Raw genomic sequence first — 24,098 nt, 5'->3', positions numbered from 1 at the left:
AGGAGGATCTCATGGCTCTGTTTTCCCAATTCCCTGCTTTCAGAAAGGCCGCTGAGATTCGAGTGTGTCTTTTTGTTACGGTACCTTACTAAAAACTGAAGAAGGGCGCCTGGGTGGCTCAGTCGGTGAAGCATCTGCCTTCGGCTCTGGTCATGATTCCAGGGTCCTGGGATCAGTCCCACATTATGCTCCCTGCTCAGAGGGGAGTCCGCTTCTCTGCCCTCCCCCTGGCTTGTGCGCTTTTTGTCTCTCAAATAGATAAAATCTTTAGAAAGAAAAAAGATGAAGAAGTAGCCATTGCATACCCATAACCTGGCTTTTTTTTTTTTTAACAAGTTCTTTGAATTTCCATGTAGTTTGAATCCCCAGACTCAACAAGAGAGAATTTATCAGCTTTGCTCCACTTAACAGATATTGCTCACTTCCTGGTCAGGGAGTGGGAGCTCCACACTGTCCCACTCCGCACCCCAACACAGCCAATGCCACATATTAGGGCTTGTCACTTGCAAAGCCCTGCTCCTGGTAGAAAATTCTATGCTACACAGCACATTTTTTATTGCAACTGGATCTGCAACTATCTACATAATGGGAATCAGGAATAGCTGGATCAAGACCCTCAAAGGACAGGACGAGGGCTTTGTCTGTCTCTTACCCTTCTCTCTGCCCCTCTGTGACTCCCTAGTCCTCGTTTCTGCTTTTCTCTCTGCTGCCTTCATTTCCAGGCTGATTTCTTGGCGCTCTAGGCCTCCCATGCATTTGCATAGAGCAAGATTACCCCTTTCTTGATAGTTTCAGCAGAAGGACACGGACAGCTCTGACTGGGCTGGCTTGGGACCTCTGTTCATCCCTGTATTAACCACTGAGGCCAGACAAGAGGAGGTACCCTGATTAACTGTCCCGAGTCCCATGCCCACCAGACAGACCCTCTGGGTTGCGGGGAATGGCAGTTTCTGAAAGGAAAAAATGCTTGAGAGGCGAAAATAAATGTTCACAAGTTAGGCCTCTGAGCCTAACTGAGGTTCTTGGTCTGCATTTTCCTGTTGGTCCTGAGTACGACAGCCTGCTCAGCCTTTGCCTGCACCTTCAGGGGATTTGACCTTTCTCCTGCATCCTTAACCATCATGGAGAGGCTTTTCATCCTTTATGTTTTTTAAAATTGTGGAATGTATCATGCATACTTATAAGCCATATGTTCAGCTTAAAGAATAGTGAAAAAACACCTGCATCCCCACCTCCCAAGGAAAGAAATAGAACAGTGTGAGTTTCTTAGAAGCCTCTGAATGCCCCTCCCCAGTCAACACTCCTCGCTCTATCAGAGAGCACCTATACAGAATGCATCAGCCATGCTTTTCTTTATAGTTGTACCACACACGCACACACGCGGGCGCGCACACACACACACACACACATGCTTAAATCCCTAAGCAGTGTATTACTTGGTCTTGCAGAGCATGGCTGCCTATTTTAATGCTACAATATATATTCTTCTGTGACTTCTTTCATCCAACGTTACATTTTTGAGATTCATTTACGTTGATGCAAGTCACTGTGGTCATTTTTATTGCCGCATACTAGTCCACTGTGGGAGTATCCCACACTGCACGTATCTCTTCTGCTCTTTCGAGTGTGTACCTATGCGTGGAATTGCCTGTTGGAAGGGCGCTCACACCCTCCAGTCTCCTGGATGAAGCTAGTTTCCCCCCAAAGAGATTGTAATGATCTATGCTTCCGCTAGCGGTCAACGATAGTGTTCTGGTGGACCTCATTCTTGTCAACTCTAACGTTTGTCAGTTGCATGGGCGTGGTCTGTGGCTCCTTGCGGTTGTAAATCACATGTATTTGCTTACCATTGATGTGCAGATTCGTTCCATGTTTATGAACCATCTGCTTTTCCTCCGCTGTGAAATGTCTGTTTATGTCTTTTGCCTATTTTCAAACGGGCTGTTAGTATTTTTTTTTTATTGATTCATAAGAGCTCACTATGGGTTTATAGGATTTTAATCTGATATCAGCTCTGTACGTTCAGAGATCTACCCGTAGTTTGGGATTGCCTTTGCAGTAAGATATTTCCCAATATTATCTTCTAAGAATTTCTTGTTTTGTCTTTCATATTTAAAGTGTTAAATCTTTCGTGTTTTAAGTATTTAATCTACCTGGCTTTGATTTTTGTGATTGCTCTAAGATGGTCGGCTCCCGGTTTTACTTTCTTCCCCACTTACTTGCAATGTCCTCTCCATCAGAAATCAACTTTCCATGTGTGAGTGGTTGTTTTTCTTCCTCCGAGCTCCCAGACTTTCTGTGTTGAGCGCCAGTTTTTCCCATAATCCATTGCAGATCAATAGTTTTATAAATATAATAAAAATAAATTACTAGAAAAAAGAAATTTAAAAAGAAACACAAAATCAAGTCCCAAGTTTTTATTAATAGATTCAACGAACTTAAACTTACTCTGTCTGTTGCTATCCAAGTTTCCAAAGGTTTTATGTCTGTACTATTGTGGGCCCATGACGAACAGTTTGGGGGAGACAACAAGCAATGTACAGACTACAGTTTGAGTCGTGTTACTCTGTTCTGCTCTACTGATATGTTTGTTTATTCCTGCTCTAATGTCACACAGTCTTTTTAAAAAATTATTTATTTATTTATTTATTAACATGAGAGAAAGAGAGCGAGAATGCGAGCAGGGGAGGGGCAGAGGGAGAGGGAGAGAGAGAATCTCAAGCAGACTCCCTGCTGAGTGGAGCCCGATGTGGGGCTTGATCCCACGACCCCAAGACCACAACCCAAGCCAAAACCAAGAGCCAGATGCCCAACCAACTGGGTACCCAGGTGCCCCTCACCCAATCTTTTTAAAAAATGTGGTAAAATATTCATAACTTCAAATTTGCCATCTTAACCATTTTAAAGTATACATTTCAGTGGCATTAAGTACATTCACTCAATATACAACCATCAGCACCATCCAACTCAGGAACTGTTTCAGAATCCCAAACTGAGCCTCTGTCCTCATTAAACAATGATTCCCCATCCCCCCTCCTCTAGCCCTAGTAACCACCGTTCTACTCTTGTCTTTATTGATTTACTATCTCAGGTAGCTCAGATAAGTGGAATCATATGGTATTTGTGTCTGGCTTACTTCACAAGTGTAATGTCATCAAGGTTCATTCAGGTAGCACGTGTCAGAATGTCCTTCCTTTTTGGAATATTCCGGTATATGTGTGTACCATATTTGGTTTATCCATTCATCCATCAGTGGACCTATCGCAGAATATTGTGACTAATAATATTGTGAATATTCCACCTATGGAATAATAATAATAATTATATATATATACACATATATATAATAATGCTGCTATGTATATAGGTGTACAAATGTCTGTCTGAGTCCTTGCTTTCCATTCCTTTGGGTATATACCCAGAGCGGGATTACAGTTTGATGTTTAATGATTTTGAGTAAGCATTTTACTGTTTTCAGAGAGGCTACCTACACCATTTTACAATTCCACCAGCAATACACAAGTGTTCCAATTTCCCCACATCCTTGCCAACACTTGCCATTTTCTTTTTTTGTGTATCATTTTGTTTTTAATAATAGCAATCTTAATGGGTGTGGTGTGAAGTGGTAATTTTTTTAAAGATGTATTTATTTACTTTAGAGAGAGACAGAGAGAGAGAGAGAGAGAGCAGGGGCAGGGGAGCAGAGGGACAGAGTCTTAAGCAGACTCTGTGTCAAGTGTTGAGCCTGACGCGGGGCCTGATCCCACGACCCTGACATCCTGACCTGAGCCAAAAGCAAGAGTCGGACACTCAACTGACTGTACCCCCCAGGCGACCCTGAAGCGGTATTTTATTGTGGTTTTCCTTTGCGTTTCTGTAACGATTAGTGATTTGAGCGTCTTTTCATGTGCCTATTAGCCCTTTGTATACATTCTTTGGAGAAATGTCTAGTCAAGTCCTTTCTCATTATTTCATTGGGTTGAGGTTTTTTTGTTTTTAGTTTGTTTTTCCTGTTGAGTTGTGGGAGTTCTTTCATTTAATCTTAATTGCTATGGTTTTACAAGAAGTCTTGATAGCTGGTCGGGGAAATACACCCTGCCGCCAAACAGACCCATTCATGTCTGTTCTTTAAAAATGATTTGGCATTTTTTTTTTAAGAATTTTTATTTATTTATGTGAGAGACAGCCAGCGAGAGAGGGAACACAAGCAGGGGGAGTGGGAGAGGAAGAAGCAGGCTCGTAGCGGAGGAGCCTGATGTGGGGCTCGATCCCATAACGCTGGGATCACGCCCTGAGCCGAAGGCAGACGCTTAACGACTGCACTACCCAGGCGCCCCTGATTTGGCATTTCTTGGCCCTTTGCTCTTCCAAATAAACTTTGGAATCAGTTTGTTGAGTTTCTTTTTAAAAATCCTGTTTGGATTTGGTTGGAATTGCCTGGAATCTGTACATCAATTTGGGAATAGCTGATACATTTACAATAGTGAATCTTTCCGTCGTGAGCATGCTGGCTCGCCACTTCCCTAGGTCCTTTAAAGTCTTTCAGTAAAGTTTTATTATTTTCCCCATAACGGCTTTCACGTGTTTTGTTAGATTTACTCTTGGGTGTTGATATTTGCTCATGCTCTTATACGTGGTATCTTTTACAATTACATTTTCTAATAGTTACCAGTAAATAGAGACGCAACCGACTTCTACATATTGCGTTTGTATCCAGAAAACTTCCTGAACTCTCATACCAATTTTAATAATTTATCTGTAGATGATGCTGGGTTTTCCATCCAGACAATCCTTAGAGCTGCAAGAGTTTTTTTTCCTTCCTTTCCAATCTCTACACATTTCCATTTGCTTCCCCCCCCCCCCGCCCTTGTTCTAGTACACCGGCCAGTGTCATGTGGTGATAATTGGACTTCCTAGGCCTTGTTCCAGATCTTAAAGGGAGTGCTTTCAACATTTCATCATTGAGTATGGTGTAGGTTTTTTTATTCTTTTTTTCTTGTCTTGAGAAACAGAATCAATAGGAGATATATCTATATTATCTATTGTATCTTATATCTAATAGAGAAGAAATTGCTCAAGGGGTCATGGGGGCTGAGCAGTCCCACAATCTGTTATCTGAAAGCCAGAGACCCAAGGAAGCCAGTGGTGCGCTTTCAGTCTGAGTGAGTCGAGAGGCCTGAGAACCCGGAGCGCCAGTGGAGGTCCTAATTAGAAGACAGGAGACCAATGTCTCGGCTCAAACTGCCGGGCAGAAGGCAAGTCTCCCTCCCTCCGCTTTCTTGCTCTATTCAGGCCCTCCTTGACTTGGACGATGCCCACACGTGGGTGGAGGGCCGCCTGCTTTACTCAGCCCACTGATTCAAATGCTAATCTCATCTGGAAACACCCTCGCAGGCACACCAGGAATAATGTTTAACCAACTCTCGGGGCACCCTATGACCTAGTCAAGTTGACAAAAAAAATTAACTATCACAATATTCTTGTTTTTGTTACTTGTCTGTTTTATTATTTTTATTTTGTTAGTTGCTACTGATATTGTTCCCCACCTCCCCTCTTTTAACAATGCTTAAAAAGTATAAAAACCATTTTTAGTTCACAGACTATACAAAAGGATTTGCCAATCCCTGGTTTAGATTACTCCCATTCTCAATGAAGTTTTGCTGTTTGCTACAATATAGCGATGCCTGTGTGATTTCTTAAAGTACAAGTATCTTTGGAAGTGCTGAGTCAGAGACACAGCCACCACCCACCACGCTAACGTACGCCACCCAGTGTGAAATCCGCACTACCGCGTCTCCACCCACCAGATCTAGTGTCTTTTCAAACGAGGACCAACCTGGACCACACCAAGTGCCTCCAACACTCAGGCATTGTGACTCGGAAGGCTGCAGTTAGACTCTGGCTCTCTGTTGCTGCCCTCTTCTGGCTGGCTCGTTGTTGAGAATTTGCTGTGAGTCCTGGTGGAGTTCCGACAGCTCAAGATACCTCCGGGTCTGGTTGCTGGTCTGTAGACTTGTCAAAACCTGTACCAGTGGAAAGTACCAGCAGGACTCTTAACACTGGTTGTGATGGCCAAGTTTATTATTTCTTGTACATAATAAGGTTCTGAGACTTTTTCAGAGCAGGTATTATATATACAACAAAAAAAGAGTTAAGATGTAGTGAATGTTTACTATACGCCAAACGTGGTTAAACAAGCATTATTTCACTTCATCCTTGTGACAACCACGTGAGCTCCATCTCTCTCGATTGCTCAGCTTTCCCCTTGGATAGGTGATGAAACAGAGACCCAGAGAGATTACATAACTTGGCCAAGGCCCACAGGTACTGGACTTGGGGCTGGAACGTGGGGCTCAGTGCATACTGATCTGACTCTAAAACCCACGCTCCTCACCTGCTACCCAAGGTTCCCAGTCTCTGGTAGGGTCTAGATCAGTGGGAATCCTATAGAGCCAGAAACTTGCAATTTTATCAAGCACTCCAGGACTCTGATGCAGGTGTCCTGGAGATCTATACTTCGAGAACACTGCCTCCCATAAATAGATACGGAACTGCTTCCAGCAGAAACATGTAACTATGTAACCCCAGAAGCCTGGTTCTGGGGTGGAACAAGATGCTGGGCCGACCTGCCTTCTTTGAACACAAGGGGAGATGAGAAGAAGTGATAACATGTAAGGCATTTTATCTCTTCCTGTCCCTCCGGCTTCCCTGCCCCAGACCCCGCCTAAGCCACAGAGAAGGGCGGCTTGGTCACATTTACCGAAAGAGGTAGAACATTCCCCTCCGCTGACAAAGAGCCCTGAGCAAGTGCATACTGGTTATACAATAATGCTCAAAATCTGAGGGGAAGCCTGGCTGCTCTGAGACACGGTGTCACATCTTAATCGAAAAACACATACTGCAAATCCACTTTCCTTTCTTAGACCCGGGGCTCAGGCTGTTGGATCTGGAACTGTTCATGGCTTGCTGGGCAGAGACAAAAGGAAAAACACTTTGTTATAATCCAAACACAATGAACTTGCCGTGAAACAAAGCAGCTTGGGCCACAACCATTCTTTGGCGTGCTCTGACTTTCCAGCCGCAAATCTATGTTTGGCAAGGAAGGGAATGGAAACTTCTCCCCACCTGGGTTTCCTTGAACTTCTCTATCTCTCTTTGGCTCCTGGGTGGGGTTGGCCATCATCCATGGAGCAGGGGTATGGGGCACACGCCTGTGAGGGCCGGCCACTGGTTCGTGCCCAGCAAAGAAGAAACGTGGCAGGAACAGAGCAAAAAGGATACCAGGCATTGTGCCGAGTGTTCGATACGATGGAATCTTCCCACAGCCCACAGAGGTGGTGGGATTATATCTTCATTTGACAAATAGACAACCGAGGCACAAATACACAGAGTAACTTGCCCAAGACCACCCAGATGATAAGAAGTAGAGCCGTGAATCGAACCCAGAGTTCTGGCCCCTTCCGCACAGCCATGTGCCACAGTAAGGGGCCCTGTCATCCGTGTTTGCCTTCGGAAGAGATCTTGCACTTCCAGTCCAAACAGGTTCTGCTAACAGGCCTTGGAGAAAGGCCACCTGCCCTCCGGCCCAAGAATAATGTAAAGACAATGAGCCATTTTTTAAAAATGAGAATACATATGTCAAGCACTTCGCCCAGCACCTGGTACTTCTTGAAGTACTCTGCAGACCTCCAGGCATCGTCAGGCCCCTGGCCAGGGTGTTCTGGGCTGTAGGAGGTTCCCTTGGCCACTGGGTAACAAACACGTCTCACGTGACTACAATGGATGGTCAAAAGAGGAAGAAAAAATAGTTTTGGACTCGAGAAAGTTAGAATCCAGCTGGGGAATTAAAATAATTTCATATTTAGAAAGAGGGATAAAAGCTTATTAATAGCCTCGCTATCCCTCAGGGTCCTCATTTCTAGTCCCGATCTTACTGACTAAAAAACGGGTAGCATGGAGAAAACTTCCCTGGGCCTAGGGTCCTCAGTGGGAAAACGGAGACACTACCAGTTTTATTGTGCAGATCGCACGGGCGGTTGAGTCCTAAACAAACAGCACACGGAACTGAGGGGAAAGGAGGTCCTAGGATTCGCCGGGCTTTCTTCAAGACCTGGCTTGGGAACTGAGGTCTGAAGGTGATGGGCACTTTGGAACTCTCAAGAGGAAATCGTGTTCCTGGTGCGTTTTTCCTCGCATTATGGAAAACCCAACTCAAACTGGTTTAAACACAAGTGGGATTTATTGACTCACAGACCCAAGAGAATCAGAGGGGGAGCGAGTCTGAGACACGGTGCGATCCAGGGGTTCTAAATCCATCGTGGCGCCAGCACCGGGTTTGGGCGGGGGGGCTTTGGCGGTTGCCATTCGTGCATCTGTTTTGCCCAGTCTGTCTTGCTTATGATAGTCGAATGACTGGAGCAGTCCAGGGCTCACATCTACAGCCCTGTGGACCTTCTGTTCCCCATTCACAGGACAGTCCCAGGGGACATTCTGATTGGACCCCCGGAGGCCCCATGACCCACTCCCTGCATGCAGGGGATGGCATTATGTGATTGGCTTAGCTCGGGCCACAGGTTCCACCCCCAGCACCTTGGAGGAGAGTCCAGACTCTTGGAAGCACATGAATCCTCAAGTGGAAAGTGGGCCCTCTTGGGGGGTGGGACTTGGCAAGGAGATAGCTACAGTGCTCACATGGAGGAAATTACTCTTAGAAAATAAAAAGGGACAAGTAGGGGCGCCTGGGTTGCTCAGTCGTGAAGCGTCTGACTCTTGATTTTGGCTCAGGTCGTGATCTCAGGGTTGTAAGATCGAGCCCCATGCGCGGAGTCTGCTTGAAGAGTCTCGCTCTCCTTCTGCCCCTCCCCACTCTCTCTTTCTCTCTCTCCCCCACTCTAGTGAATAAATAAATCTTAAAAAAAAAAAAAAAAGGAACGAGAAAGCAGTGTGTGAGAGCGAGCCCACCGTCTTGTTTGGCAGAGCGTTCTTGAGAGGGGTGGTGAGGGAGGAGAGCGGAGGTCCTGGAGCCAGCCATGCCAATCCCAGGGCTGGTCTTGTGTGAGCTTGGGAGTTTCAGCATTTACCAGCACCTCAGCAAATTCAGGAAGCACACCGGTTTCCTTCTATTATAAAGACTAACCCTTAATTCATCAAAGTGAGTATTTACTCCACCCTAAAACATTCAGTGGGGGAATAGAAAAGAGGGGAGCCCACTAGGACCTGAGTCTGGGCTGGAGGCTCTTCCTGCATCTTCTTTACTGCCCCAACCTCCCTCTGAGACAGGAAGCATGACCCCATTTCACAGATGGGGAAGGAAAGGGAAGGGCAGTTGAGTCACTCAGCCAACAGATACGGAGAGGGGAGGTTTGAGGCCCCAGGGCTGCTTGACTCCAAAAGCCCACAAGCAGGGAATTGAGTTGGGATTTTCTCCAGTTTGGGGGAATTCATTGTCCTGTGTGTCACAGCAAGCGCCGGACTGATGACCCTTCTGCCCGGTGACTCCCGCTGTGGAGCGCGAGCTTGTCCTCAGCCACGTTCATGCCCAAAGACATTGAGGAATGTGGGGCTCTGGAGGCAGAGGGTGACTCATGCCCAGGGGCCCTGTTCACACCTGCCCCACCAGGCCCGAGGCAGGAAGCCAGGCCAGGAGAAGCAAGGCAGCCTGAGCACCCTGTCCTGGCCATTGTCACCACCAACCCACCCCCCCAGCTTCCACTTGAGCAGCTCTGCGTTCTCTGCTCAGTGCTTTACGTAGAGTGTCTCTCCCACAGTCGTGAAGCTCTTTCGAGCCTGGCTACTGCCCCCATTCTATAGCTGGGCAAACCAAGGAACAACCGTGAAGGCTGAGGTCACAGGAAGGGCCGTGTGTCTTCTCATCCCGATGTCATAGGGGAGCCCACCGCTCAGACGTGGCCCACGGATGTCACAGGGCTTGCAAGTGACCAAGTCAGGATTCGAAGTCATGCTCTGCCCGACTCCAGAGCCTGGATGAAGGGCGGTGCTGGAAAGGGTGGCCTGTAACTTAGGGAAATCCTGGAGGGAAGCCATTTGGCCTCGTGGATCTCCCCGTGAAGAGAGGATCTCACGTGCTCCCAGAGAAGCTCGTGATCCACTTTGTTGGAATAAACACGGGTCCTTTCAAGGGTCATCTGTGTACGCTGATGTCACCATCCCTTTCCCCTCCTCCCCACTTTCCCCCACTTCCCCAGACACCTCCCAGGAGCCCCCCCAACAACAAGCCCTGGGAGGATCCACATCAGAGGGGCTCCCTGTGCCTGGGAATTTTACACCTGGGACAGGTACAGTGCCAACTCCCGGGAGCCTCGGCCACCTCACCCCCAAGACGAGGCGGATGCTGAGAGTAAGCCTTTTATTTTCTAAAGCCACCTCCAAACAAAAGCAGGGAACCAAGAAGGCGAAAGGTCCGAGGGAGCCCTCACAAGGTGTAACAACAGCTGCAGGGGAAGGCCACCGCGGAGAGGCGGATTGCCCCCCTTTCCTTCAGGCTCTGTTTTTAGCCTGTGTTTTTCAGAGCAAGTAGGTGCCATGGTGATAGGTGCCATAGAAATAGACGGGGCACCCCGCCTAGTGTGGGGCTGCCGAGCCGTTCCCATGGAAATGCACCGAGCGCTGGGCTGAGCCCGGGCTTCGGCGGCACGACAGGACCCCCCAGGGGCCCCGTCACACCTGCCAACTGCTCCGTCAGGGGACAAGGTGCCGCGGGAGGCTGTCCCCTGGAGGCTCCTAACTTTCTCCCTGTGACTGTCTGAGGTCTCTGCTGGTGTCCCTCCGAGGGCACCCGTGGGGACCCTTCTCTCTGGGACCTCCCACGGAACTCCCTTCGGGGGCTCAGCCTTTGCCCAGCACCGCGAGCATCGAGGCAAACCACGGCCTCTGAACCGCTGCCCTGCCATTGGGAGCACACGGTCCCCTGCACTGTCCCCGTCCTGCCCACATGAGGAACCGGCATGAAGCATGGTGTCACGCAATGGGTGACAAGGAGCTTGTAGTGCAGGCTCTGGGTCCCGAAGGCTGGTGGTCGGGAATACTCATAAAAGGAAATCTCAGAGAATCTCCACCAGAACACAGAACGGGGGCATCATCAGGTCTGAGAGCGTGGTTTTCAGTTTGTGAAAGCTCCGGCAGTTGGGACGGAGGCCCAGCCTCGGCTATTTCTGGACGCAGCCTTAATGGGACTGTAAGACCCTTGGAAACAACTGCCCAGGCCATCCGGGAGTGTTCACACAGCCGTCTCTGCACAGCTGTCCATAGATGTCTGTACATGAAACAGGTCCAAGCTTAGCTCATTTTTACTTGGGTTTAGACCAATTACGGTGTCTTCTGAAATGTTACCCACAGCTACTTATGCCCTTTAAACCTGAATTATACGAGGCCTGGTATAAGAGGATTAAGTCTAAAGGGCTTGTGTTATTTTATCTGCCCCATTATATCTTCTTCTGGACTGGCGCTCTGTTACTATATGTATTTGTTGCCATACAATTCTGCTCTCAGGTGGCATGCTTCCTCCAGGGTAGGGCAAGTGTAATTCTGGACCAATGTATGGTTCTGAGACCAAGAACTGACCAACTAAGAGTCAATATCATTCTCCACGAAACACACACACACACACACACCAACAAAGGAATTTTTAAAAAGTTAATAATCAATACCACCATCAACTCATAAATTATTGCCTAATAGTAGATACAAATTGCGACAACCACAGACCTGGAATGTCTGTCCTGGGGCGTCTGGGTGGCTCAGTTGGTTAAGCATCTGCCTTTGGCTCAGGTCATGATCCCAGGGGCGTGGGATCGAGTCCCGCATGGGGCTCCCTGCTCAGCCGGGAGTCTGCTTCTCCCTCTCTCTCCTTCTGCCTCTCCTCCTGCGTGTGTTCATGCTCGTACACTCACTCGCTCTCTCAAATAAATAAAGAAAATCAAGAAGAAAGAAAGAAAGAAAGAAAGAAAGAAAGAAAGAAAGAAAGAAAGAAAGAAAGAAAGGAGGGAGGGAGGGAGGGAGGGAGGGAGGGAGGGAGGGAGGGAGGGAAGAAATGTCTATCCTGGCATGTCTGGCATTTGACACAAAGTGACCATGGCCCAAAGAGCCAAAGTGCTTTTCGGTTTGGTTCGCCGTATCTTCTATGTCGTGCCCAAGTATTACCACTAGGCAAGGCATTTCCCAGCAGTGGAAGTACCTGGAGCTTCCAGCCCCTCCAAGGGGAGAGCGGTGTGCACTGTGACCCTGAAGTAGGCTTGTAGGTCATGCCATTCGTTGAGCTGTGCAGTGGAAGGGTAGCTAGACGTTAAAGCAACCGTTTGGTTCCCCGGGACTCACCCATGGAACTCCATGACAGCATTTACTGTTAGTAACATCATATACTTAACCCCCATCTGGACTCCTGTGTCGTGTTTCGTGGCTCCGGGAATTTGCTCTGACACACCATTCCAGAACCTCTGTATTAAATACGCACACACACGTGCTCTAGTTTTATAGGCCAAGCAAATGATGAAACAGAAGGGTTTGTCCTGTTTGCCCATAGCCATGTCATACCTTGGAGTTTTGCCACTAGGCTGGATTGCTTTATTTAGCTAAGTAACCAAAAGCAGATTTACTTTGAAGAATGAGCTCTCAAATATTCTATAACTCTCTAAGAATGGACATTCACAGCCACGTCTGGCAGAGAGTTTTTCCTAAATTTCCACAGAGCCGTAAAGTGAATGTTTGGCCATGTGAAGCATAGATGCAAAAATTTTCCTTTTGCAAGATAAGCTCCTTTTCGTGGAGGTGGAACAGGAACCCCGAGCTGGAGAATATTTGGTATTGAATTCAGGACACACACCGATGCCAGTGTCACTTTTCACAGCAACAATCTAAAACTAAAGATTTAATGTGATGCACCCTAACAGTCACGGTTTTCTCTGTTTAATTTAAATTTTATGTTGTGGTAAAGCTGATAGAACATAAAATTAACCCTCTTAACCAGTCCTAAGTGCACAGTTCAGTGGCATTGAATATGTCTATTATAAGTACAACTATCACCACCCCCACCTCCAGAACTTTTCATCACCCCAAACTTACAATCTGTTCCTGCTAGACACTAGCTCCCCGTTGCTCCCATCCCAGCCCGTGGCAACCACCCTTCTACTTTCTGTCGCTATGAATTTGACTACTCCAGGTACCTCTTATAAGCAGCATCGTACAGTATCTGTCCCTTGTGATGGGCTTGTTTTACTTACCATAATGCCTTTTTTCCCCCTCAAGATTTGTTTATTTGAGAGAGAGAATGAGAGAGCATGAGCGGGAGGGGCAGAGGGAGAGGGAGAGATAATCCCAAGCACACTCAGCACTGAGCGTGGAGCCCGATGCGGGGCTCGATCCCATGACCCCGAGATCACGACCTGAGCAGAAACCAAGTCGGACGCTCAGTCAGCTACACCACCCGGGTACCCCACTTATTGTAATGTCTTTAAGCTTCATCCGTGTCATAGCATCTATTAGAATTTCCCTCCTTTTGGGGCGCCTGGGTGGCACAGCGGTTAAAGCGTCTGCCTTCGGCTCAGGGCGTGATCCCGGTGTTCTGGGATCGAGCCCCACATCAGGCTCCTCCACTATGGGCCTGCTTCTTCCTCTCCTACTCCTCCTGCTTGTGTTCCCTCTCTCGCTGGCTGTCTCTATCTCTGTCAAATAAATAAATAAACTCTTAAAAAAAAAAAAAAAAAAGAATTTCCCTCCTTTTAAAGGCTAAATAATATTCCATTGTAGGTATATGCCCTATTTTGTTTATTACAATTTAGTTTTTCAGTATGTGTTTCTCATCATTTTTAAGTTTTCAAACAATCACAAAGTGACAGAAATATTGCAACAGTGGTACAAAAAAAAAACACCTCTTTTTTTTCTTGAACTTCTTGGGAATAAGTTGTCCAATACTCCATCATCTTCCAATACTTTCCTGTGTTTTTCCTGCAAACAAAGACACCTCCCCTCCAATCACAACACAGCCACCAAAACCAGGAAACAAGATGCACCAATTATTGCAGTCGTGTCTTTTATCACAAGAGCATCCAGTTCAGAATCCCTCTTGGATTTAGGTGTGTCTGTTTAGTCTCCTTCAGTCTAAAAGTATAGCCTCTCAGTGTCTCCTTGACTTTCACGACCTCGACACTTTTAAAGATCACAGATATTGTAGAACGTCCCTTGTGGCGGGAATATCATAGCAGTGACACTGCCTTCTTCTCCTTGTACCCTACCAAAGGGTCCGCCATTTTGGTTTGCTCCTATACTTTAATCACATGATTAAGGTGGTGTCTCCCAGGTTTCTCCACTATAAAACCAGTCTCTTCCTCTTTGTAATGGATAGGTATTTTATGGGGAGGTCCTTCAATATCCCAGGCAGAGATAAGGAGTATATATGTACACACACACGTGGGTACACTACTTACCCTATGATGCTACATGCCAGGCTGCCATTCTCTGACCCTAGGAAGCATCCCTCCTTGCCCTGATCAGGCCGTGACATCACAGGCCAGGCCACCCTCCCCAGGGATGTCCTCCTCATCACTTGAGCTCCAGTGCCCTGCTTTGGGCCACCATGGTTCCTGTCCTCCTTCCCCCACCATGGACTCCTACCTCCCTCAGTTCTACCTAATGACTTTAGGACTGAATTGTTTAGGACAGGGAAGTAAAAGGAGCACCATTGGCTTTGGTTAAAAGTACGTGTTTCGTTAACAATCTCCTGCTTATCAGGAGCGTGTGTATCTGACCTATTAGATAAACAATACTAAACAGGACTGCCAGCATTTCCTCTAATTTTTTGTCTCTGTTATTATAATGAAAGAAATTTATTAGATATTTGGACAGTTAGGATGGCTCCTTCCTTAGGGCAACATCTATTTTGCAAATGTGCCGTTGTATTTAGGCTGTCACCAGCCACTCTCTTGGCAAACGTTGAGCAACTCCCACCACAAAAATTAATGAGTGAAGACAAGGTCTGTACACCTACTTATTCTGTGCTTCCATTTTCAAGTTGTGGGACTCTGCGCAAGGGATCCAGGGGACCTCGACAGAAACCAGAAATGGAGTTTTGTATTACTATGAATTTGCTTATGCTTGTGAATAAGTGAGATCTTCCTGGCCAGACTACGAACATCAAGGAAATGGACTGGGTCTCCTACTATATTTTTTTGGTACCCTTCAGGGTCAGGTGCTAAGCACAATCCTGCTTCTGGCGCGGGTACTCCCCGTGCTTGTTAACCGACAGAACCATGATGACTTCATCATGGCCGTCAGGGAGAAAGGGTGTGAGTTTCAAATGCCAATGGATACTTGTTGGGTTTTATCCTTCTTGACCTCCATGACCACAAATTCCTCCTTGTAATGCTGGCTTCCCTGGGCTTCTGAGCCGTATGGTTTCTCTCCTGCCTCCCTGGCTCTCTCATCACGGTTGCCTTTGTGCATGTCACTTGCTCTGCCTGTCTCCCCCAACAGTGGACATTTATTGGGTGTTTTCCAAGATACAGCAAAGAATAAAGCAGATCGGAAGTCCTTCCCTGGAAGAACTGAAGGGAAACAGAAAGCCTTCCCCCTTATGTGTGTGTGTGTGATCTCTTATCCTCATTTCTTTTTTTTTTTTAAGATTTATCTATTTATTTGAGAGAGAGAGAGGGAGAGAGAGAGCACAAGCAGGGGGAACAGCGGGGGGAAAAGCAGACTCTCTGTGGAGCAAGGAGCCTGACACAGGACTCGATTCCAGGACCCTGGGATCATGACCTGAGCCAAAGGCAGAAGCTTAACTGACTGAGCCACCCAGGCGCCCCTCGTAGCCACATTTCGGCAGAGCAACTGCTGCGGCTGCCCGGAAGGGTGGTGAGCACTGGCTGGTCCAGCCCAGCAAATGAAGGGTTAAGGCACCTGCTCTCCTTCAAGGTTCTTGTCTAGGAGTGAGACTTTCTGTACGCTCATCTTTCAGCAGGTCTCCCCTCTCCTCTGCCAGACTCCTACTTTGCCTGCCCCAAGGTCCGGTCCCCTACCTGCGCCCAGAGCCTTCTTCGTAAAAGGCAAGTCTTATCGAGTCCCTCTACCGCGAATCTGCTGCGAACACCATGACTTCCCCCTCACTCTTTGGAGCGCTCAGGAGCTGGCTTCTTCTTGCCCTCCCAACCCATGTTCCCCAACCTCCTCCCTTATCTCAAATATCCCAGCGGCACAGGAAGCCGGTTACCTTCACAGGCCTCCCTGCTTTGGCTCATGCTGTCCCCTGGCCTGGAGAGCCCCCTCCCCACCCGTCCGCTAGTCTGACCCCTGCTCTTCCTGGTGGACCCAGCCTCTTTTCCTCCCCCACTCCCAGTCCATGTGGCTTGGGAGTGCTCAGCACACGGTGTTACAGCTACAGAAGCCAGATACAGCCATGATTATGTGCTTCGTGTCTGTCTCCGGGGATGGTAGACCCCCGTGAGCGTGGGCTGTGGCTGTCTTATGCCCCGCAGTCCATGTGGCATGCTGGGTGCGGAGTGACAAACAGCCAGGGCTTCCAGGGCACTAAGTGTGGACCCGGCCAAGAACTGTTCTAAGAATCTCACATGTGTCAGCTCATTGAGTCCCTCCCACAATTTCAAGAGACTCTGGCTCTGGAATCACCTTGTGTGGGTAGAAGGGAAGGTCCCTGCTACACCTACTGAGGATGTGATTCCTTTTTTTTTTTAGATTTATTTATTATTTTAGAGAGAGGAAGAACATGAGTGGGAGGGGCAAATGGAGAGGGAAAGAGAATCTGAAGCAGACTGCGCTGAGCGCGGAGCCTGACATGGGGCTCAATCTCAGGACCCTGAGATCACGACCTGAGCAGAAACCAAGAGTCGGATGTTTAACCAACTGTGCCACCCAGGCGCCCCAGGATGTGATTCCTATTAACACCAGAGGATGGATGGCGGGATGGATGGATAGGTGGATGGATGGATGGATGGATAGATGGATGGATGGATGGTACATAAAGACATAGACATAGAAAGGTAAATATCCGCCAAATAAGCATGAACTTAGAGTTTGTTCTTGGGGTTGCGCTCTACCATTTACTAGTTATGGGATTTTAGGGAGCTTCTTTGATCTCCCCAAGACCCATTTCTTGTCCATAATGGGGTTAACAATGTCTTCTTTGTGGGGCAGTGGTGAGGAACCAATGGTTGTAAACCAGCGAGGGGAGAGGGTCTGGCACGGTGCCTGGCCCACTGCGGGTTCTCATATATGGTGGGTGGTGACTGCTATCATTTATTACATGATTGGGCATATTCTCTGGTCGTGTATTGAAAGCACTTCTTTGGCGGAAGCCAGTGAGCATGTACTTCATGCTGTTTGACCCCCGCTTCGAGGGGACGACTCTGTAAGGTAGGGGTTCTCAGCCCTCTTTCCCTCCCGACATGCGCAGTGGGTGATATTCATGTGTCTGGCACACTCCCAGGGTGCATTTCACAGGGCAGGAGTGCCAGCTACACTCGTTTGTCTCCAGGCCAGGGAAGCAACATTATTACAGGAATGAGCTAGATCCACTTAAATTTATATTAAAACAATAAATAAATAAAAGAAACGACAGGCAATCACCCTCAGGTTTTGGTGTTTGGGCTACAGTTTATTTGCAAAACAGCACCCCACGTCCACCTGCTGTCTTAGTGAGTAATAACAATGAGGAGCAAGGGCTACCAGGTGCCCCTGGGCTCTCTCATTTCGGTAGGTTTGGGGTAAAATCCATTCTGTCCCACAGCTATGAAGTGAAGGCCATTATCAGAGGGGTCTGGCCACCATCCCCACCTGATTATGGAATGGTTCTCTCTTTGACCTTTGTTGAGTGCCTGGCTGAGGTGCTAAGCCTTCTGCTGCAACCCTGGGGCACTACAGACATCAGGACGTCAGCTGGTGCGATGCATGCTTGGCCAAGAGGTCAGGCCTGCCACGTCCCAGAGGGCTCTCTCCGTCCGGCAGGCAAGCTCAGGCTTGAACTGCCAAAGCAGCTGCTTTAATACTGAGTATCTTCAACCCTCCTCACCTGACCCTCCAGGCACACACCCCCCTCAGCCCTGTGGGACCAACTGTCCTCTCCTGTGTCCCCGAAGCACTTTGTTCTGTGACTATTAAAGCACTCACCGTCGGTTTAAAATACATCTCTACCCCTTCCAGGGCAATTATTTATTCTCTTTTGTTTGTTAGAGATTTCATACAATCTCAAATTCTTCATTAAAATAGCTGTGGGGTTTGCACGGCTTTCTGTCTATGAAATTGAAAACACACAAATCGGTGGTTTGGAATCTCATTGGGTCCTTCTCTAGACAGAAAGAGCTGTGGAAGGGACCCTGGGTGGCTCAGTCTGTTAAGCATCTGCCTTCGGCTCAGGTCATGATGCTGGAGTCCTGGGATCAGGATCGATCCCCACATCAGGCTCCCTGCTCAGCAGGGAGTCTGCTTCTCCCTGTCCCTCTGCCCCTACCCCTGGTTTGTCTCTCTCTCTGTCTCACACCCACTCTCTCTGTCTCTCTCAAATAAATAAAATCTTTAAGGAAAAATTTTGCTTGTCTAGAACTTTCACTGTGGACACTGCCCTGGATTCCTGCTTTCAACGATTCTGCAGTCAGCTAGTCATTCAACAAACACCGAACTCCCACTTTTGCATCAGGCACGGTGCTGGGCGCGCGGCATATTGAGATGAAGGAGACCTGGGCTGTGCCTTGGAGGTTGACACGATGTGACTGTCTAGCCCTAGATTTTTTTATAATTGAAGTATAGGTGACATACAATGTTATATTAGTTTCAGGTGTACAAATACGGACTCAATAACGGGTATGCATTACTCAGTGCTCCCCGTGATAGTGACAGTCACCGTCTGTCCACCACACAAAAGGATTGCAATATTATTGACCATATTCTCTATGCTATACTTCTCATCTCTGTCATTTTTTCCCTTTCTTCATCTACCTAGCCCTAGATTCTGCTGACATGTCGAAACCTCTTTCTATTTTACCGGCCAAAATGGGTTTATTCGGAGATAGCAGAGAATTTCAGTTCAAGATGAGCAAGCTCTGGCCAAACCACCCGCAAGTCCAGAGGCGAGTCCGGGGAACAAATGAGAGGGAGCTCTTTTCCAGAGAAAAGGGGGAGGTTGGAAGGGCTGTTACAGAAACAAAAAGTCCATCGGCGCCCACTCGGGGTAGAAGGGTAGTGGCTCTTCATTGGCTGAGCGGTGACTGTCACTGACCGGGCGGTTGCTCTTCCTCCTGCTAGGGCAGTAAAACAGAAGCTAAACAGTATCGGACTTGCAAGGTGTAGATCTTCTGTGGGGTTGGCCCAGAGGTAGGGTGGGGGCGCGAGCGCCCCCTGCTGGCCTCCCAACCCCATTCTAAACTAAACTATAAACTGAAACGAAAGATTGCCTTTTATTAATTTTCACAGGGAGTCAACACACAGGATTCCTTCCTGAGTGTAATTTCCTGGAACTTTGACACCACCTCTATATTTCAAAATCTACAGTATTTTATTCATTCACCAAAAATCTCTGTAAGGCACTGTACCTAGAGTCGTAGGGGGGTGGGGCAGGGGATATAAAGCAGAAAACATAAAATCCATTCCTTCTGGGCACCCAATTCTAAATAACAGGAGTCACACGTAGACAGAAAATCTGGCCTCTTGTTTCATTTGTGATTACACGTGGCATGCTGTTGTCTGCCCTGGGACAGGCCCAGGAGGTGGCCCTGCTCTCTGAGTACTTGGGGTCTCCCCGGGAAAGAGAAAGGGGGGATTCAGAGTCAAGTATAACATTAGGCCAAAGTCAGTGGCTCAAAGAACAGTCTGGGGGCACAGAGGCCCAGCAGCAGCCAGTGTGGGCCCCGGGGGCTGCTGCCTGGAGGGGGAAGATTCCAACCAGTTCTGAGGAGAGGGAGGGATAGAGGACATTCCAGGCCAGGTGAGGGGCTTGAGCAAAGGTCTTGAAAGTTTAGGAATTTCTCATTAGAAACTAAGACAGGAGGGGCACCTGGGTGGCTCATCTAGCTCTAGGATTCAGCTCAGGTCATATCAGGGTCGTGGGATTGAGCCCCGCATTGACTGCACCTTTGGTGGTGGGGGGGAGGGGGGGAGGGGGGTCCACTTGAGATTCTCTCCCTCTCCCTCTTCCTCTGCCCCTCCTCTCTCTCTCTCTCAAAATGAATAAATAAAATCTTTTTTAAAAAAAGAAAAGAAGAAAGCAAGCGAGCAACTGAGACATGAAGGCAGTGGAAATGTGGGTGGGGAGAATTTGCTCCAAACGACGCCCACTCGGGGCAGGACCAGCAAGGGTGAGAGGGGAGGTGATAGGTACCCGATGCCGAATCTGCCACCTTGGGGGAAGCTGTGCCTCTCATTTCGTCCCCCTTCTTTCCTTCACCCAGAGTCTGGCCCCTTTCAAGGACGGCATGATAACCTTCACAGTCCGCCTGAAGGCCTGCCTTCCCCCTGCCATTAGGAGCTTGATTCTACAAAGGAAACCCAACATCAGGCATGTGTCCGGCATGGCTGGGGGTAAGTGGTGCCAGATGTTTTAAAAAGAAGGAAGAAAAAAATCCCTGGAAATACCAGCTGTGCAGGGCCCAGGAATTCCTGAGGTTTCCAGCTTCTGCTTGGGAAACAGGAAGTAAGGGCAGGAGGGTATTACTTCTGGTCACTACTTAATTTCGCAGAAGGAGCTCTGGCACGTAGGTCAGACGACTCAGGTGAGAAAACCTTATCGGACGGCTCAGCACCAACAGTTCTGCTCAGTCACCCCACACGGGGAGAACTGCCAATGGCCCCAGATGATGGGGCCCGCTGGGTTTTCCCTCCAGGGAAAGGTGCCCCCAGATGACACTGCATTTTAACTTGGCTTTGATTCGGACAAAGTTTCCCTGTTTTGGTCTCCTCCGGGGGCGCCATCTCCCCAGACTCTTCCCAGAGTGACGCGGGACACGCAAGGCTCTGAAAGGTCCTGTGAAAGAAAACAGACATCAAAGTTGCCCCTGAACCCAGTGCCAGCAAAATTTCATGACGAGGAAGACTTTTCTGGTAATGGGAACCGCCAGAGGGGAAACCGGCAGCGTGGTTTCCAGCGCTACAGCAGGACGGTTTTCTTTGTTGATTGACATGTCTGGCTCTGTGGCTATTTCTGGGCCCATAGAATTATCTACTGTTGCACAACGAAGCACCTCCAAACTCAGCAGCTTAAACCATATTCTGCAGGAGGCTGTGCTTAGCAGGGTGGGTCTTCTGCTTCATGTGCTGTCCTGCCTGCTGAGGCCGGACCGTCTGTGATGGCTCCTTCCTCACGTGTCTGGAGTGTCCACTGGGAGGATCGGGAGCAGCCGGGGCTGGCCTAACGCTTCTCTGTCGCCGTGAAGCCTCCCCAGCAGTGGTAGCCCAACTTCTTTACAAGGTAGTGCAGGATTCCAATTAGCACATATCAGACACCTGCTTGTGTCACATTTCCTAACGTCCCATTGTCAAAACAAGGCATGCGGCGAAGGACAGCGTCAACAGGGAAGGGGCCTCTTGGGCTGTGAACATGGGGGAATGTGCTTTATAGAAAACCATAATAGTCTCCCACAACCCCTCACACACACACGTGACGTACCAGCGAACACCAGCTGAACCCCACTGCTCGCTAGGACTTCAGGGAGCCAAGAGAGCCGAATGCATCGGAGAGCCTGGGTGCGAGTCCCCGCTTGGCTCCTTACTGGCCATAGCTGTGGGTGAGCTGTGTGACCTCTCTAAGCTCACCTGGAAACTGGAAGTAACAATACAATCCTCCCTAAGGAGCTGTTGGGAGGAATAATTGAGCTCATGTGGCTAAGACGGTCCATCCAAGTTGGCCACTGTCATGGAATGTGCCATGAGGAAAGACGCTCATTTTGCAGAATGGCTGGAACCCTCCAGTGTGGGACTATGTCTTCCAGGCCCTTACATCAGATTAGGAACATTAAAGGGACATAAAGTGAAGAAAAAAAAAGGAAAACCTTGCGTTGAAGTAAAAGGACTCTGAAGACTCACTTCATTTCTCTTGACAAAGGAAAAGCCATCATGACCTTAGATAGAGCTCGAGAGACCCAGGGGATGCAGCAATCACTTTAGACCCTCCCCTCATGCGTCCACCACCCCCTCCAAAAAGCCACTGCCACAGAGCCCTCTCTTGGTGTCCTGTTATTACTGGGGACAACTCGGGGGACTCTCCGAGCAGCAGTGGAGATGAATGAACCCAGAACACAATGCCCTCCGAACATTTCATTTAAAAGGAAACAAAGAAGCTTTGTGTACATAATACCTCTCTGATTTGTGGTATTAAAAACCCAATTTGCTCTCACAACAGGCTCTGGAGGTGGGAAAGGGGCAGCATAGGAAAGCCAGGCTTCTAGGCTGGCTGAATTCCCTTCCAGCTCACTCCAGATTATTTTTGGAGACACGCTGGGCTTGCTCGAGACATGCAGTCAGCTTCCTTGGGCTTTCGGGGACTGGGAGTGTGCAGTCTGCCCTCGTTTTGAAAGTCTGCCGCGTTGGCAGGCACTGAGGGTTTGAGGTCATGAGTTCCAGGCCGTTAGAGCAGAAGCTGGTCCTCGAACTTTCCCTGAGGATGGTTGCAGCTGCTTCATTCTACCATCCCCGAGGAGGAAGGTGCCGGAGAGAATGGTGGGCCCATCCTAGGAAGGCCCAGTGCCTGCAGCCCCATGGTGACCCAAGAGGGACTCGGGGGTCCCCCCATCTCAGGCTTAAATCCTGGCTGTGCCACGTACCAGCTGTGCAAAGTTACTTCATCCCTTTGAGCCTTGTTCTCCTCGTGTATAAAATACAAGTGATAACATCTATAAATCACTTCGCACAGACGGCCTGGCATGGAATAAGCCCTCCGAAAGTATTAGCTGACAGTATGATTGTGGAAAAGAGATGTCCACATATTGATACAGCAAACTGAGCATTTAGAATTGTCACCAAGATTATTTCTCCAAAACAGCCTAATTACGTTTTTCGTTGGGATGGTCTTTTTAAAGAAAATAATCCTTTAAAAAAAAACCACATAACTTTTCTTGTTTGTTTTTTCTCCAGTTACAGAATGATCCCTATTTATTACATAAATTTGAGAATATTGACAAAAAGCATAAAAGAGAACATAAAAAATCACCCAGTCTTGTCACTGGAGATAACCATGATTAACATGGAGATGTTTTCCTTCTAGTTCTTTCTCTCATCAATTTATTAAAAGGAGAATATGCCAAACATACTGTTTTGTTATCTGGTATTGTTTCTTTAACCGTATGTTACAAACATCTTTTCATATCATTAAAGATTCTGCTGTACCATAATTTAAATGTCTACACAAGATTCCGTTGAATGAATGTAACTCCAGCCCCTGCTGCCTGTATGCCTGTGTGCTGAGTAATTGACACACAGGAATGAACTCACGGGGTTCTCCTTGAGGTGGGCGTCATTACTGCCATCTCATCCGTGGGGGTACCAAGGCTGAGGGTCACACTGCTGGTCAGAGGCAGAATCAGGATTCAAACACAGGTTTGTTTACCCCAGAGGAGGGCTGCGTGCCCCCAGAGGGGGTCATGGCATGCAAGTAGGGGGGTCCTCCTCCATCGCTGCAGGAAGCCGTCTGTTTGGAGGGAGAGTCAAGGATTCGGGGAGCCTGCTCAGCCAAGAATCTGCCCAGACAAAAGACACGAGCAGTCTCTTTCCCATAAAGCATACCCAAATGGCTCATCAAACGTGCGAAAAGGCACTCAGCTGCTTTAGGCTTCAGGGCAATGCCAACTACACCCACACTGGACGCCACTGAGCACTTGCTGGGGTGGCTAGAGCGGAGAGGACGGGCAGCACCAAGCGTTGGAGGAGACAGGGAGCAAGCAAGAACTCACCGTGCAGAGCAACAGAACCACTTCGGAAACCGCTTAGCAGAGCTACTAAAGCTGGACGTGCATCTCCCCTACGGCCCCAGGTCTGTGCCAAACACGCGTACCCCAAAATACATGTATTAATATGCTCAGGGCAGCACCCCATTTATAATAACCCCAACCGGAAGCCACTCAAATGTCCGTCTGCCACAGGACTGGGTACATACA

General features: G+C 48.3%; 1 protein-coding gene across 22 annotated transcripts in view; it reads left to right on the top strand.

The window, feature by feature from the left end:
• Nucleotides 1-24,098, top strand: part of DGLUCY (D-glutamate cyclase) — a 74,071-nt gene that overhangs the window by 9,156 nt on the left and 40,817 nt on the right. For 13 of the 22 annotated variants that reach the window (XR_006411277.3, XR_006411275.3, XR_007190221.2 and 10 more), the window contains exon 3: nucleotides 20,403-20,532. Coding sequence is in view for 9 of the 22 variants with exons in the window: in XM_026515452.4 (XP_026371237.2) it covers nucleotides 20,427-20,532 (106 nt within the window). In the remaining 13 variants the exon portion in view is untranslated. Of the gene's footprint in view, nucleotides 1-18,958; nucleotides 19,086-20,402; nucleotides 20,533-24,098 lie in introns of all 22 variants that reach the window. The other 9 variants (XR_007190223.2, XR_007190222.2, XR_007190218.2 and 6 more) reach the window with 1 other exon arrangement.

Source organism: Ursus arctos, unplaced genomic scaffold (assembly GCF_023065955.2).
Source record: "Ursus arctos isolate Adak ecotype North America unplaced genomic scaffold, UrsArc2.0 scaffold_25, whole genome shotgun sequence".
Lineage (NCBI taxonomy): Eukaryota > Metazoa > Chordata > Mammalia > Carnivora > Ursidae > Ursus > Ursus arctos.
Note: the sequence above shows the minus strand (reverse complement) of the source record. Positions and strands in the feature narration are given on the sequence as shown.